Source organism: Lacerta agilis, chromosome 3 (assembly GCF_009819535.1).
Source record: "Lacerta agilis isolate rLacAgi1 chromosome 3, rLacAgi1.pri, whole genome shotgun sequence".
Classification (NCBI taxonomy): domain Eukaryota; kingdom Metazoa; phylum Chordata; class Lepidosauria; order Squamata; family Lacertidae; genus Lacerta; species Lacerta agilis.
Window position 1 is genome coordinate 21,246,447 of NC_046314.1, and position 18,346 is coordinate 21,264,792.

Genomic DNA, 18,346 nt, shown 5'->3' on the forward strand with positions numbered 1-18,346 from the left:
CTTTCAGTAATATCATTAAGCATTTGTTAGTTTAAATCAGGAACAGGGAAACTGTGGCCTTCCAGATGTTGATGGTCGGATAGCTCAGATGGTAGAGCATGAGACTCTTATTCTCAGAGTTGTGGGTTCAAGCCCCACATTGGGCAAAAGAGTTCTGCGTTGCAAGAGTTTGGACAGGATGACCCTTCCAACTCTACAATCCTATGATTCCATTAGCCCCAGACAGCATTGCTAGTAATCAGAGATGGTTGGAGTCAACAGCAGCTATCCGTTTTATCTAGTCTAGAGTCTTGTGTCAAGGCAGACGTTTTCAGGAAATTCAGAAGAACCATGTGTAGGCCACCACTTTTTTTGCTGTTCACCCTCTAGCAGCTTGTATGCAGAGGTATAATCCCTTTGAACATAAAGGTATTCAATAGCTATCATTACTAATCACTGCATGTTAATTTTGGGTTTGTATTTTTATTTTGTAATGTGCACACGAAAAAAGTTAAATTTAAAATTAAAATGCTTGATGGAATTAAGCATTTCCCCACATGCATACTCTCTAGCTGAGCTGGGATATTTAGAAACAAAGTTGATACTGATCTCAGTAGGCTCAAAAACATAGGTCACCATTGGAAAAAAAAATCAAAATTCTCATACATTTTGAACATGGTTGACTGCAGGTAGTCAGGCAATCACTGAAGAATCATGTAAGCCCAAAGATAGGTGAGGTAAGGAGTCTAGTTGTCTTGTTTTGAATCATGCATCCAAATATACTTACAACCAATTAATTAATTGGCTTCACTTTTTCTTTCCTTTGACACTTAGCATTTGGTCAGAATGAGTGTCATGATCCAGGAATCCCAATAAATGGAAAGCGCTTTGGAGACAGATTCCTTCTGGGAAGTTCTGTTTCTTTTCATTGTGACGATGGCTTTGTGAAAACACAGGGCTCAGAGACAATAACTTGTGTTATGCAGGATGGAAATGTTGTGTGGAGTTCAACTGTTCCGAGATGCGAAGGTAAGGATTTGACCGTGCTCTAGAATGCACATACTGGTTTTCTTTAGATATTATGTATAATGTTTATATTAAGGCAATAAAGGCAGAAATAAAATAAAAAATCAAAGACCCAACATAAAACTCGGAGAGATAAAGAGAGAGAGAAATGGCAGGCATCCACCAAGAGGAGAACAAAATACCTTAACTGTTTGGGATGTCAGTATTCGAGCAAGAAAACCATAATATTAAGCAATTGGTATGTTATTTGTTGTTTGCTGCATGGTGATCAGTAGTTCAGAGATGGAAATCCTTGGAATATCTAGACTTATCTGCTTGGCATAGAAATGTTTGGACCATTGTACTTGGAAAAATCTGAGCACAACATTGACCTCCCACAATAAGAACCACAGCCCTTCTTTGACATCCATAGGAACTTTATTTCAGGTGCATCAATGACAATATGTGGAGTTAGAGAATATTAATTCCTGTTGATTAATTAATTACACACAAATGTTAAAGGCAGCAATGCTTTAGTTTTCTATAGACTCTCACAAATTGTATCTAGAGATAAAAGTGGGTTAGGCTGCAATCATAATGATGCTTGTCTTGTTGAATACAGTTCTGAGTAAGCATGCATAGGATCGCTATGTTAATAAATGACTTGATATACAGCAGGGATAACCAAAATTGTACCCTCCAGCTGTTGGACATGCACCAGTCCCAGCTAGCATGCCCAGTTGTCAGGAATGGTGGGACTTGGCGTGCAACAACATCTGAAGGGCTCAACATTGGCTAACCTTGACATACAGCCAAGATCTAGGTTAATGTCCAGAGGATTCTCTGAATATTTGGCTGATTTAAGTCATGAAATCAAAAGCAACACTGGGAAATTTTGCCTTTCAGCTCCCATCTATACAACCTCTCCTCTTCTGCTAGCTGGCATGCTGAATACGAGTGGCAATTAACAAATAGATTAAGTGGCCTAACATCTGCTTTTGAATATTCTCTGTGTTAATAAATCTAACTTTAACAGATTTCATCTAGTGTGAACTGTAATAGAATTTGGGTGCTCTTTTACTTACACCAGCTGGTGTATCTGCCTATGAGCTTACATGCAATGCATTTAACATGAAATAGGAATCTTTATGAAGCAATGCCTTACTTCAGTGAGAGAAATAGTAATGCCACCCAGCCTGTTAAAAAAATGATCACTCAAGAAGACTGGTTTAGAAGCCACAGGATTTACATATAATGCATTTTGTGCTGGATTATATAAATTTCATTGTGTGGTTTCATTATTTCTTCGTTATATGTTAAATTTTTATTCCTCCTTTCCACAAAACCAAAATTTTCATATGAGTGGCTTAGGTTAGGCTGAAAGATTGGCTTAAGGTTGCCCAGTAGATATTATGCCTGAATAGGGATTTGAGCATAAATATTCATGGTATAAATCTAACATTCATTATACCACACTTGCACACACTCAGCTGCTATGCAGACAACTAAGGTCACATCCGCACCACACATTTAAAACACATGGCTACCTCAAAGAATCCTGTGAACCTGTAGTTTGTTAAGGCTGCTGGGAACAGATGCTCTGTGAGGAGCAAACTACACTTCCCAGGATTCTTTGGGGGAAGCCATGTACTTTAAATATAAGGTGTGCTTATGACCTAATTGTTTTAAGACTCTGTGCTGGTATCCCAGCCAATATTGTATTGGTGCTGCTAGGCCAACAGCTGCCATTTATACCAGATGTGCAATAATAGAACAACATTTTGCCTTCATTATGGTACAGAGAGGGCGGGGGAGTGACAGGGCTTGTCAGGGCACAACAAATTTATAGCACCAGGCAGCTTAGCCAATATATGGAGCAGGTGAATTGGTGCAAGCACAAGCAGGAATATAGACTGGTTAAGTGAAAGTACAGAGCGTCAGAATTAACACTTAAGAGTGGCTACTGTGTTCAACACTGGCAGATATTCTGCACTTTCTGGTTGTGATAAGGCATGCTGGAAGTTGCAGTTGATCAATTTGATGCAATATGATTTATAGCATTTCTCAGTTGGGATTGCCAATTTAATTGTATCTTTCTGTTTCTCTTCCAGCACCTTGCGGTGGCCACCTGACAGCATCTAGTGGTGTTATCTTGCCACCAGGATGGCCAGGTTACTACAAAGACTCGTTAAACTGTGAATGGGTAATTGAGGCAAAGCAAGGGCACTCTATCAAGATCACATTTGATAAGTGAGTATCTGAGAAACAGATCCGCAAATTAATGTTGTAATTATTTGAAATGGTAACAGTGTAGATGCTGTTGAATTACAACACACATCATGCCTGACCATTGGCCAGGCTGGCTGGGGCTGATGGGAATTAGAGTCCAACAGCCTTGCCCAGCTGTCTCTTAGTACCCATTCCACCATGTTGCATCCAAAAGAAAGATGAGACAAGGCCTGTGACCAATTGCTATGTGACTCCCGCACTCCCAGAATTGCCTCCATTAGCAGCCACTCCATCTGGCTGCAGCAGAAATGAAATCGTAAGGCCTGGCTGGGCTAACTGCAGCTTGGTTCCATGCTCTCCTTCAGTGGCCATTCACTTTGATCGCCTAACATTATGTAATGATTGATACCATACCTAACCTTGCCTTATCTTTTTTGCTTCACTTTCTATCCTTTCCCCCTTTTTAATGTCTTATCAGATTATATGTAATTAGTTGAAAATTGTAAACTGCCTTGTGTGTAGTCATATAAAGGTATAAAAATATCTCATAAACATCCAGACGGCCACAGCTTCCCCATCCCTCTTTTAAGAAGTTGTCACTGCACTTTCTTGTAAACCAGGGGTAGCCAACATATGCCTGTAGAAAATCAGATCTATTGTTATTGACTTGGAACTCTTGTATAATTCAAGTGAGCAATTTATTTATCACAATATTCAAACCAGATTAAGGGACATTGAAAAACAAAATGTCAAGTAAGCTGTAAATAAAATTTGCTCCCCCGAGTTCTATGGTTTAAATACAACAGATAACAGGGTCACTTATATCTCAAAATTAATAATTCAAGTCAAAACACAGGGACTTTATGTTAGTTTTCCCCTCAGCTTTTGTTTTTAAAAATTCCCAGAAATGATAGACATTGTGGGTGTTCTTTGAATGTGCCAGACACTGTATAACATTCTCTTTTCTGCTGTGCAACCAGCTACACAAAGATGTGCTATCCCCGTTTTTGGGTGGTCTAACATCACGGCACAATGGAAATATCAGACTCTATCTGACATTAACCCGGAAGTAACTGCAAGGGTGGCTGAGTTTTTGTCTTAGAGTGGTGAATGGCACTATTTAGCGGGAAGAAATCCCAATGAAAATACTTGTTATTATCTTTTACATGGCTTTTTATTTCTATATATTTTAAAATTTTATATGTGGATGTTTTTATTATGTTTTATGATGGCCTATACTTGTAATGCCTAATAAAGGTTTGGCGAAGAAAAGATATTGCTGGACTCTTAGCCTCCATCAACCTAAGCCTATAGGGTCAGGAGTTGTGATCCAACAACATCTGGATGGCACTATGCTGGCTACCCTTGCTTTAAACTTATTGTCTCTAGAGATCTATTGTAAGAGGATTGATGAGCAGTCTGGGTATGAGTTAACGCCTGAACTTAGCAGCAGTCTATACAGTATTTACAGTCATTACGTAGATGCTTCGGTAACTATTCAGCATTTAGTTATGGTTATTAGCGTTTTGATTTCCCCTCTTTAAAAAATATTGTTTTTGATAAACACATGAATAATATATTTCATCTATTTTGTGTGGCGGGTTCGGGGGCAGCCTTGTAGCATCCCTTCTCCATTCAAACAGAAAGTGTAGAATCATTTCCAGGGATTCATTTTTGATAAAGAAAAGAAATGTGATGGCAAAGCTTTTTTTCAAAAAAACAAGGGGAACTTATATTGGTCACCTTGCTTATAAACATATCACACACACACACACACACACACACACACACACACACACAGAGAGAGAGAGAGAAAAACTTTATTATTTTTGTCTAACCCTTGAGAGTTTTCATTGGGAATACGTTGGGATACAATGATAGCCTCAGGGGTTACATTTCCATTCTGGCACTGAAAGCAACAGAGATTTCTGTGACACCAACTTCAGCCTTGCATTAATGTGAACAGTAATTCTCTATAATAGCTAAAATAAGCTATCATATAGGGGAGCTGTGTATTCCTAAATATCAGATGCAGGGAGTTCCCTGCTGAGTAGCATCCGACTAGCTGCTGTTTAATTATGAATGTTGGTTTAGATAAACCTTGGTGTAGTCCAACAGTAGTTCTGTGTAACTATCCAGCACACAGAGTTCTGTATAACTAACAGAATAACCTGGATCAATTTCATGTTGCTGGGTAATTATATATTTTGAATGCCTTTAACAAGCACCTTATTCTTCATAACACAGTTGTAATAAGCCTTCATTCTTCACAAACGTGGTGAAAGAGATGCCTTGGGTAATTGACTTACGGTGGTAAAAGGGAATTATGTGTTGCGCTTGAACAATTTACAAATATCTGGCTGTACTGAAACCAGTGGTAATCTAACCCACTGCTGTGGTTTTGATGTTGCCAGATCAAACATATCTTACAAACCCAAATTATTTTAAATAATCAAGCAGTGTCAGCTTGAGGTTGGACACCATGATGTTCTTTCATTGAAAAATCGAGATAGTTTACATATATTCATCTGGAGTTGAATATATGTAAATGAATTTGTTAAAGAGTGCCTGTGGAAGAATGGAAGGGTTAGTCAATGTTTGCAGAGCATAACTTTTGATGGGATGAGTTCCAGCATCCTGAATGTGATCGTGGAGGTTGGATGTACATTAGTTCTTCACCTGCGAAGAGTTCAGAAGGTCCTTTGGAACAGTGTGGGGGGGGGAGCGGGGGAAGGGGTGTTGTTGCCCTGATGCAGGCATAGGCAACCTTCGGCTCTCCAGATGTTTTGGACTACATTTCCCATCATCCATGACCACTGGTCCTGTTAGCTAGGGATCATGGGAGTTGTAGGCCAAAACATCTGGAGAGCCGAAGGTTGCCTATGCCTGCCCTGATGGAATGATCATTTTAGCATCAAATACCATCTAATCAACAGGATTACAGCACAATGGTTTTCATATTTATTCAGTAATAAGTCAAACTGTATTCAGTGGAAATTATTCACAAGTAAGTGTGTTTAGATTTGCAGCCTTAATCAGTCTCTGTTCAGGATTTCAGCTATGCAGCCTAATTCTATGCACTGTGTGACGACTTATGGTCAAATAAATGAACATAGTTTTTCATCCATAATGCAGATGCCTTTATCATATATATACATATATGTATGTATGTATGTATGTATGTGTGTGTGTGTGTGTGTATATATATATATATAGGGTGAGTCCTTTAAAAGAGGCCCCGTGGATACAGAGTACACATGTTCCACGGGGCCTCTTTTAAAATACTCATCCTGTATATGATTGGTTACATTTCTAACTTAATGTTATCTAGTACAGTTTTGCTTCAAAGACTGATTATATTTGTATTTTGTTTTCTGTGAAACTTACTAGGTTTCATGTGTCTCTGTGTTTCAGTTGTATATTAATATACAGGTGAAACTCGAAAAATTAGAATATCATAGAAAAGTCCATTTATGTAAGCAATTGTTTTCATTAGCTACTGGAGTTTAATATATGTGATAGACTCATGACATGCAAAGCGAGATATGTCAAGCCTTTGCTTGTTATAATTGTGATGATTATGGCGTGCAGCTGATAAAAACCCCAAAGTTGAAATTGTTAATTTGGGGTTCTCATCAGCTGTATGCCATAATCATCACAATTATAACAAATAAAGGCTTGACATATCTCACTTTGCATGTCATGAGTCTATTGCATATATTAGTTTCACCTTTTAAGTTGAATTACTGAAAGAAACGAACCTTTCCATGATATTCTAATTTTTCGAGTTTCACCTGTATGGACATAATACAATGTACATTATTTCTGGAAAAAGCTTTAAAAGATTATGTATTTCCTTCCCTCCCCAATTTATCAGTTTATGGGATTTGTGGGTTTAGGTTCATATATATGTTTGTGTGCTAATTGTTACATAATGTACAAGGGTGTCGTATACATTGTTTTTACAAATATTTCTTGCATAAACTCCTGTTTTCAGTCATCTGTAGTAAAAAGGACACCATTATCATGTTCCCTTGATCCAACTATGCATGCTTATTTTTGTCAGGATTTCTGCAAAAGTGTTTGCTATCCGAAGTAAACACAGGAAACTGCCTCAAACTGAGTGAAGCCATTGGTCAATCTATCTCAGTATTGTCTTTACTGACTGAGAGTGTCTTTTCTGAATACTGGTACATTCCTGGCCCCAGTTGGAAATGCGGGGAATGAACCTTTGACCTTCTGCATGCAAATCAGATGCTCTGCCACTGGATTATGGCCCTTCCTCAGTTCTGTTCCACATTAGATATGAACGCAGGTCTCCTGCAGCTTTCCTTCTTCCTTTGAGACCAAACTTATTACCGTTATTGAGCTCTACTATGTGTCATATCTGGTTTAAAAGGTTAGCAGTGCTACACAATGAGAGTGTTTTGTTTCTACATGAATGCCTTTGGTGGTGTCTTTGCAAACAGGAGGAGGGAAAAGGCTTGACACAAAAACTGCGGTAAAAGGTTCATATTTTTCTAGTTCAAGTGGCTGTCAAGTGTATCAACAAATATTTAGGCGCAATTAGATTGTGTTGCACATCAGTCAAAACTGAATCCAAGCCGTATATACCACTGGGGAACTGAGTGGATTTGATGCAGAAATGACCCTTGGAGGATGATTTCATGCTCAGCCAGGCTTTGTGAATCTAAAGTTATTAAGCTGGAAAACACTATTTCCCAGGAGACAGGGAACTAGACTGGAACGGAGTAGAGGACCGTGGTTCTTCTAGTGCCACTATTTCCACTGACCTCTTTAAATAACCCCACTCTTATTCCTTGCTTTGTGTGTCATGGTAATAATGATTTTCTAGATGTAAGAGTTAATGGCGCAACACCACTGGCTAATTCAAGAACCAATGAAGTGAATAAAAAGTTAGGTAAGAAAGGACTTCAGTGCACATTCTGATAATACTTCATTGGTGTGAGAGTTGCTGCAACACATAAGAAGCTCCCATATACAGAGTCAGAGCATTAGACCATCTTGTTCAGTATTTTCTACACTGACTGACAGCTGCTCTCCAGGATTTCAGAATGGGATCTCCTCCAGCTTTTCCTGGAGATGATGGGGATTGAACCTGGTATCTTTTGCATGCGGAGCATATGCTCTTACCACTGAACCACCACAGCTCTTCCATGAGGGCCTCTGTCCTCCCTGGACTGCTCTAATATGACACTGACTAGTGTTGTCAGCTGTGGATGGTAGATCTCTAAGGCCTCCTGCAACCTGAAATCTCTTGGTTGGAGCTGCTGGAGGCCTAGTGCATGGAGATCATGAGGCCTACCACTGAGCTAAGGTCCGTCTCCTGCATGTAATATATTGTGCACATGAAGTATCCACAAATATAACCAGACCAGTGCCCCATCTATCCTAGTATTTGACTACTATGACAGGCAGGAACACTCCAGCCTCTTCTGAGAGATTCTCCACTGCTTCTTTCCTACAAGTGCGCACTCATCATCCTACTTCAATTAATTTTGCTACCTACTGTGGATTATGTTCTTTTTACCCAAAAGTAAGCAATAACCTTCGGAGAGCAGAAACCTATGCAGCATAAATATTCCATGGGATTCCACCAACAAGCCCAAGCTATGTAATGAGATTATTGTTGTTTTAGGAATGTCAGCTTTGAAGTCATACGTGTTGCAATTTGTCATTCTGTTGTTACAGGTTCCAGACAGAAGTCAATTATGACACACTGGAAGTCAGAGATGGGCCGACAAGTTCTTCTCCATTAATTGGGGAATACCATGGCACACAAGCACCACAGTTCCTTATTAGTACTGGGAATTTCATGTATCTCCTATTCGCTACAGATAACAGCCGTTCAAGTGTTGGTTTCTTGATTCACTATGAAAGTAAGTCCAATATTTTTCTCAATTAAATGAGTGTAATAACCGAATGTGGGTATTGTGGGGAATGAGAAGTGTATTGACAGGGTGCCTCATAAATCAGTGAAAAATGTAAATGGCTGTAACATAGGAATGGTTAAGAGTGAAATGGGTGGCATCAGACTAATTTAATCTGTGTTAGGGTTTCTGCTTGTGTCTTGTAACGTCTCCCCTCTCCCCTCCCCCCACATCCCCTAAATTTGTTCTGGGGGTTGCCCCAACCCTCTGGATTAGATCTGGGGAGAACACGGGGTATGCACAAGAAGAGAAGAGGAGAGGTTGCCTGGCACAAGTGGAAATCCTTGTACTTATGTGTCAGGCTGCGCTTGCCTTTGATGTTGCTTGTGAGAAACGGCCGGCTCAAGCGGTGAGCTTAAAAGCTGTTTATTAAGCATTAAGATTTACAGAGTGTTGAAATCATACTGTTGTCTGAGAGTAAGCTCTATTGAACTAAATGGGACGTACTTTTGAGTAGACATGTCTGGAATTGCACTTTTTAAAATAAAAAACTATTTTTAAAAAAATATTCTACATTGCTGCATGTGTGTGTTAAAAAATAAATCAAAACATTTACCCCAATCCAGAACTTCACTGTGAGCATGGGAGCACCTCACATTGGAACATGGCATTGTTTATTTGTGTGCAGAGTGGAATAAGTCTCATTTCCAAGAGTTCTGCTTGGATTATGATGCATGATTCTGTTCTCTGATTTTGGATAATTATCTAGATGCCTGAAATACGTTTTGCAGTCATTAAATGGTTAAGAGGGCACAGATTGCTTGCTTTGTTTCCTGGTTCACAGTAATTGTTGATATCTGAATTGGGACAAATTATTGTTACGCCTACCTATAGCTTGCCTCCAAAGCAAAATCAGAAGCCACAGTTTAAAGTGGGATTTTGATTCTGATTTGGAAACAAAATATGATTACCAGAGTTGAACATCATGGTAGTTTCCATGAACTAGGAAGCAGACTTATATGAAGTCGTTCTATGGTTATGATGTCAGAACCTGCTTACAATTTTTGAAAGATGAAAATGCAAGTGAAACAAAATTGCACAGTGGTGAAGGTTTCAAATGTGAATTTATTCCCAAAGCATATAAGAGGTTTCTCATACTCTATAATTATTTAGGGGAAAATATATTGATTGTGATCATAATAATATAGAACTAGTCTAGTACAGTATTTAATATTTCTGTTGTCATAAGTAGTGCTAGAGTCATGCACAGTTATTTCCAGTTTTCATTCCAATATGGATGTATTGCAGCAATTGTATCCTTATGCATTATTAACAAGTAGATAGTAGTTTCATTGTTAGCGCTTAAATGACTAGAGCATTCATCTTTCCCCATTTATAACAAGCATGATAACAAAATGAAAATTTAGGATTGAAAAGTGGAGTTTACAGAATGCTGTTTCTCTACAGTTCTGGAAGAGAATCACAATCAGCTCTGCCGTGAGCCACAATGAGCTGCGTGGGGTAGTCGGTGGCTTGAGAGGAGTGGTGCATCATGCTCTCCATGCACCACTCATAGGCCTGCCTGCTGCCACTGCCATTATCAGCACCATATGTGCCACTCTCCAGTGGCCTGCCAGGCCAGCTAGCTGTAGAAGGCTTCCACTTTCGTTGCCACAGCAAATACTACAATATTGCCCTCTCTAGAGAAGTACCAAGCAGTGCTCCTCCAAGGTTCTATGGAGTGCAGGGATCCTTCAGTGATCTAGAGTGCAGTGATGCAGGTGGTCTTCACAACCGCCTTGCCCACAGAAACGTGTTTCAAGGAAGGACCCCTCAAAAGTATTGGTTGCAAATGAGGGTGGTTTCCCTTGGCTCATGTCCGGTTATCTTAGATAAGGGGGGGGGAAACAATTTTCTATTTAAAATTCTATTTAAAAATGAAATTCTAATTAAAAATGGATAAATCAGGAATAGGTTGGATGACTTCCCAATTTTTGCCAATAAGAACCTTACCTTTTTCCTGCTGGAAACAGACTAGAAGGGAGGTAAAGGGAGAAACATGGAGTGGATTTTATATAACAGGGAATGGGTTGTGTCTCAAACGTACAGAATACTGGCAATGGAAGTGGAGAATGTGCTGAAAGGAAGACATAGTGCCCTTGCATTGGAGCCATGTCATATTTCCCAACATTCAACTCTCTTTATTGCATATGTATTGGCTGCAGTTGTTCAGTGAGAGGTGTCCTGCAGTTTTTAAGATGCACATTCTTTTACTTCACCACTGCAAATGAATCATTGCTAATTATTTTTAATCGTCGTTAACTTGTTACATTTGCAGTGAAATTTCAAAGGTTGCAGTATGTTTAGAAAGAGGTGGGGGAGGATACTTTGAGAAATTATGTATGAAAATGTATTTCTATATTGTGCAAAGTGAACTGGCTTTAGTATTTATGTGTATTTTTTTAAAATTCAAGTAGTTTATATCATATCCTTCAACAGTTCCTATGGTTGCTTAGGAAAAAAAAATTAAAATCACCGTAAACCAAAGCATTAAAGTAATATTAAAACATTACAATACAAAAAGAGCAGTATAAAAGCAGTCAGCAGAATTGAAAACAGACACTAGGGCAACATGATAGCAATGTGTGTATGGTTATTTATTTATAATAGCCCACCCTCCACCAAATGGTCCCAGGGCAGGTTACATTAAAACCACAATTTAAAGCAATATTCAGTGCATTAAAAACAGTAAATTAAACTGCAAAACTAAACAAAATTGTAAGAGCAGCAAAATAGGAGTCCAACAGGAGAATAGGAAGGAAAACATCCACTCATCTGAAAGTCTTGGGTAGAGAGGTGTGTCTTGACTTCGTGCTGGAAATACTGCAATGACAGCGCAAGATAATATATTTATAAATGATGGAAAATATTATTTGATAGGGGACCCCCATCCCCTGCCACCACCTGTAGTGCATTCAATAGCTGAGATGCCACCACTGAGCAAGCATTTCCCCCTGTAAGTCACTCAACCTCAGATGACATGGGCCTCCTCCCTTGAACATCATAGTGTATAGGGAGGCACATTTGAATACAAGCTTTGAAACCCATGAAGCCTGGCACATAAACCATCCTTCATCCACCAATGGGATCTCTGTTTTGTCTGGACTGGACTCCAGTTTATTGGCTCTCATTGAGCCCATTACTGTAAATTCAAGTAATGCAGTAGTTGTGTGGTTTAGTGCAATTCCTGCAATTCATTTCATGAAAACAGATAAAATCAGGTGCTATCAGCATAATCGTGACACCTCACCTCAAACCTCCATATGACCTCATTCACCAGTCTCATGCAGATGTTTAAATACAAGAGGGGAACAACAACAAAAAAGATGTAGGACTCTCACATAGCTGCTGGATTCAAATACAGTCGTACCTCGGGTTACGTACGCTTCAGGTTGCGTACTTTTCAGGTTACAAATTCCCGTAACCCAGAAGTGTAACCCGCAGTGTGCACAATCCGTGCATGCACAGAAGCGTTCTGCACAGTCTGTGCATGCGCAGAAGCGTTCTGCACACTTCGGACATGCGCAAAGTGCATTTTTCGGGTTACGTACATTCCGGGTTGCGTACAGTGACCCGTAACCAATTAAGTACATAACCCGAGGTATGACTGTAGAAGTCTTCCAGCACCATCTTCTGAAACTGGCTGTCCAAGTAGGAAATGAACCACCTAAACTGCAAACCAGTTTACTAGGATACTATAATGGATAGTATAAAAAGCCTCCAAGACATCCAGGAAAATCAAGGGGCTTACACACCATCTCTCTATCCTGAAATATGTTGTTCACTGGGACAGTTTAAGCAGTTTCAGTGCCAAATCCATACCTGAAAACTGATTAAAATGGAACTGTGAACTCAAACCTCACCCAATGGTGTCTGAAGTGTTATAGCAACCTCCCACTGGATCCATTTCCCAAGGAAAGGTTTGCCTAGTGACTGTCCAATAATTAGTCAGATATTTCAGGTCCACAACAGGTTTCTTCTGAAGAGGCTGTACTGCTTCCTCTGTTGTACTGCTGACATAGGCATATTTGAATAGCATTTTCCTATCCAGCACTCAAAAGCTCAATCCACTTGTAATTAGAATCAATTATCACTGCTAAACATCTGGGGTTCAAAATAGCCACCCACTGCACCATTAAAAGCTGAAAACATTGTGCCACTATTGACACAACTCTTCAGAACGAAAGCTTAGGCAGGGTATCATTTCAAAGATTGCTATCTATGCTTTTCAGTAATACTAAGCTTTAAATAAACTACCATGTGGCTTTACAGAGATTGGCACTTAGAGAGGCATCAGCACTTTTTGAGGAATGGAAACTAAGTTACAGCTATTTGAAGGGGCTAAAAGTTCTTTTACCTAGAGGGGAAAAATAACTCCATAACCAGGAAGGAGAACTATTTCAGTGACAGCAGTGGTACTCTAATCCAAGTACTAAACCATAACTTCAGATGCACAAAGTTGGCATCATACAACGTTCAGAGGCATTCGAGTGCCTTTTAGAAATGTATATAATGCCCATATAGTCGGGAGAATATTTAAATCAGGTGTAGCCAACATAGTTCCCTGCTTGTGTTTTGGACTACAAAGTCTGTCATCCTCTACAATAGGCCATGCAGGTTGGTCCTGACTGGAGATTTCCCAGGAGTTTTGTGCATTTGGAGGAGAGCTGCTTCTAAGAGACAAGCGCGCACAGGTCACATTTTCCTGTCCCAATTCTCGTTCATTAGTGATTCCAGAAATATTACACCTCTTTCTCCAGAGGTCAAAGTCTGCTTATCTCCTGATGGTACTCTGAGGTCTCAACTAGGAAGAAAGGGAGGTTACAGCATGCAGAGTACACCATGGAAGAACCGTCCTTATTAGCATTCCACACATAGAAGATGAAGTGCAAATATATAGAAAGACAACCTGGGGAGCAATGGAAATGATCGCAACATCTATCCAATGTCGTTACTTAATATACCCTTGTCAAATTCCTCTCCTTACTTGCTCATATTACATTTTTGTATCCTTTTTGAAGCATAGATTATTTAAATAACTTGTAACAAAGTTATCTTGCTCACATTTCTCTCTCTCTCTTTTTAAAGGGTTGCTTCCAACCTCTGTAAACTCAGTGCTTCCTCTCTCTTTTTTTGTTGCCAGCTCAACATAATTTGCTCTTCTGCAGTGAACTTCTAATATTTGTCCGCCTTCCCTTTCTCTGACCAGGTGTTACACTGGAATCGGATTCCTGCCTTGACCCAGGTATTCCTGTGAATGGCCATCGGCATGGTAATAACTTCAGCATCCGATCTACAGTCACTTTTAGCTGTGATCCAGGTTACACTCTGAGTGATGATGAACCACTTGTGTGTGAACGAAATCATCAGTGGAACCATGCACTACCTAGCTGCGATGGTATGTACTACTGTGCAATAGTTGCTATTGGACCTTTGCAAAATAAATTAGATTTAAAAATATGCAATTCAATATCTTTTCATGTAGGGAAATTGGGGTGGGGGCACAGAAAGAAATTGCATTATTTACTACTCTCTTTCCTGAAACTCCTCTTCGCTTTATCATATCTTTTACTCTGCTCCCATGAATGTATGGTTTTCTAGGGCACATTCAATAGCAGAAAATATACCTTTGTGCTAAGTGCGTCTAGCTCAACGTAGGACACACGAAACCTCTAAGTGGGAAATGTTTTGCTGGTGCAACTTCCTCCATTCTAGCACTCTGATGGGAGACACTAAAGCTACGGGAAGTGTTCGTTTTATGCTATAGTATTATTAAAGAAAGTCCTTCCTAAGAATTGTTGGTTTCAGTTTCTTTCAGTTTCTCATCCCGCCCCCATTTTAAGTTGAGTTCTACACATTACCACGTCTGTTTTTACTTTGTAAAAAAAATTATCCAAAAAAACCACCAGAATTTTTAGTGCCTATTTCTCTTAGTATACACATTTTTTCTATGCAATTGTACCCAATAGACACATGGTTGCAAAGCAATTTCCCCTAATATGGTGCATTTTTGAATAGTATTTTTACTAATATGTAAGCATTTTGTGCATATTTTACACAATGAATTCAATAGATAATAACAACAATAATTTTTGTACACATCACCTGGGTGATATATGTACACTGCAAAATTTTGAGAAGTGGAATTCATGGTAGACTTCGTCAAAAGCCTTACTGAAATCAAGATACAACTGTGTTTTGGACTACAACTTCTGTCATCCTCTACAATATAGGCCATGTAGACTGGGCCTGACTGGAGATTTCCCAGGAGTATAGTGCATTTGGAGGAGAGCTGCTTCTAAGAGACAAGCATGCATGGGTCACATGTGCAGCATTTGAGTTTCATTCTGAACAATCCATTTCTCAAAATCATTATAATTCTCTAGAATGACAACAACTTTAAGAAATGGGTGGTTCAGAACCCACCACTTTCAAATCCTTGACCCATTTTGAGCCAAACTACGGCTCTCCCTCTTAGTTTTGGATGAATTTTAAATTGCATTAGCCTTTCACAGGAATAGGTTTTCCTCTGCTGACGGATTCACTTGTTTCCCTGCTCTACTTTCACAAATGTACCACATTTGTGGGGAAAGAAAACCAGTGGCACAGCCAGATAGAAATTTGAGGACTTATCCTAACATCCCATGGTTCCTATCTGCAATGAAAGCTTGGGAGTGTACTTGGAGTCTCCAAGGCTGAGCTGTGGTCCTCACCCCCTGAATTATATATTCCTAAGGAGAAATAACCTCTATAGTTCTCAAATACTCTGTTATCAATGGAGCTTTGAATATCCTCAGAAGTCTGCAGTGTATTCAGGAACCATGGGAAATGTGGTGAAAGCCAAGGACTCATTGTGTATTCTCAGCTGCTGGTTTCTTCACATCTCCCATTGCAGAAAGGTGGGAAGAAAGAAACTGTCACCAGAGTGAGCCCCTGGGCCTATCTCCCTTCCAGGCTTAGAATAACTCCCAAAAACCTTTGCATTTCCCTAGAGAGGTCTCCAAGAAAGTCTGGAAAGACTGATACGGTTACAAATCATGACAGCAAAAAAAAAAAAAAATGTATTCACACTCTAGAATACATAACCACATTTACATATTGAAGAAGATGTGTAATGATGAACCTGTCATTAATGATCTTCTCATCAGTGAACCACGTATTCATACGGAACACAGTAATAAAACCAACTTGAAAGCTATCTTGTAGAACCAACCAACTTGAAAATTATCTTATATATAAAATTCTTATAAAAAAAAGAAAAGAAAATTATCTTATAGAATCGGGAGAACCATTACATACTACAGGCCAAAATGGGCTTTTCTTTATTGTCTGAATATTGTAAAATACTTCCACCTAAAGTATTATGAAGCATTTTATTATGAGTAAGATAGGACTAAGAGTGATTCTACTTTGTAGAATATCTAAAAATTGCAGTTTTCATGGTACTTCTTCAGGTACATAGATTTCAATCATAAACTTTCTGCTTGGGCTTATGTTGTTCAGAGTGCTGAACTATACTGTGGCATAGTTCTTGAGATAGTTTTATTGACACATTGCATTTTTCTTCTGCTTTATTTATGGCTCATGGGATTGCTATGTTTTATTGTTTATCATACTTTATAACTGTTCTGAAAATCACTGCTGTATTTATTATGAGATCTTCTAAGTGTGTATAATTTAGAATGTTTGATTTCTTTAATGTCAGCACCCTGCTCTTTCAAAGGCTTCTGGTTAAAACCTATAGTAACTGGAATCTCCTCTCTTCCTCCCTCCCTACACACACACACACACACACACACACAAGCTGAGACAAAGATAGTGAGAGGGTGGCACTGCCTGCTTTCTTTTGGTTATGAAGAATTTACACACAGCAGCATTATTTCAGTAGCCTCAGCACAGAGTCAGAAAGATGTGAGGCAGAACCAGTACTGAAGTTGTAACCCCATTCCTCCATTTCACAATGCTGACATTTAGTTATGAATTGCAAAGCTGGGAGATGAGCTCCTCTTTCTTGCCCATAATTGGGGCATTTTGCTAGAGAGGGAGGAGGGGAGTGAGCCGGGGGGCAGCCAATATGTATGGGTACACTATTTTTTTCTGAAAGCAATCCCCATTAAAGTACTCCTACATTGTGGGACACGGGAGACGCTGTGGGTTAAACCCACAGAGCCTAGGGCTTGCTGATCAGAAAGTCGGTGGTTCGAATCCCCGCAACGGAGTGAGCTCCTGTTGCTCAGTCCCAGCTCCTGCCCACCTAGCAGTTCGAAAGCACGTCAAAGTGCAAGTAGGTACTGTAAACAGGTACCGCTCCAGTGGGAAGGTAAACGGTGTTTCCGTGCGCTGCTCTGGTTTGCCAGAAGTGGCTTAGTCATGCTGGCCACATGACCCCAAAGCTGTATGCCTGCTCCCTTGGCCAGTACTGCGAGATGAGCGCCGCAACCCCAGAGTCGGACACGACTGGACCTAATGGTCAGGGGTCCCTTTACCTTTACATTTTTCTAGTTTAAGGTCAGTAGTTCGAATTGAGAATGTTGTGCCAGCCATAATCCACCCCCCCCCCGCATGCTAAAAGTGGAATTTTATTGTGTATTTTTCTCACACTACAATTGCTTCTTTACTTGAGGAAGTTGGGTCATGTCAATCAAAAGCTGAAAAGATATGCCAACATATAATGCTGATTGTCAGATATTTAATGTATTAAAAATGGAAAGATGCAGGAAAAGGCAAGTTATAGGCACACCAAAGCAAGTTATGGGGCACATACCACAATCTAATTTTGCAAACACTGTGTAATTTACCCATATATACAATACAACTCATGTGTCATGCAAATCAGAACAATCTATTATGAATTCCATGGAAAGTATTCTTTTAGTGTCCTAGCAGCCTTCTAATCTTCACAAGGTTTTGGTTTTGAAAGAATTAGTATGTCTGCAGGGGGAAATGTGTACCTCTTTTTCCTTTGAAAACAGAAGAAGAGAAATGTGATAAATCTGCTGAACAACCCACCCTGAATTATTAATTTTAGGGTGTGTGTGAATAGAATCAATATAACAGCTTTATAATGCAATTTTTTAGCTCTCAAACCCTAGATCAAAGAAAAACAAATAAATTTCTAAAGACACCCGTTTCTACATTTTGTACTATCCTTGCGATTGGCCTGTGGATTCAAAGATATAGGG

At 39.4% G+C, this 18,346-nt stretch overlaps 1 protein-coding gene across 1 annotated transcript in view; it reads left to right on the forward strand.

The window, feature by feature from the left end:
* The window catches only part of CSMD1 (CUB and Sushi multiple domains 1), a 930,570-nt gene that overhangs the window by 706,755 nt on the left and 205,469 nt on the right, over window positions 1-18,346 (forward strand). Inside the window, exons 15-18 of the mRNA XM_033142996.1 lie at window positions 814-1,008; window positions 3,096-3,234; window positions 8,926-9,113; window positions 14,374-14,562. Coding sequence (XP_032998887.1) covers window positions 814-1,008; window positions 3,096-3,234; window positions 8,926-9,113; window positions 14,374-14,562 — 711 coding nt within the window. The remainder of the gene's footprint in view (window positions 1-813; window positions 1,009-3,095; window positions 3,235-8,925; window positions 9,114-14,373; window positions 14,563-18,346) is intronic.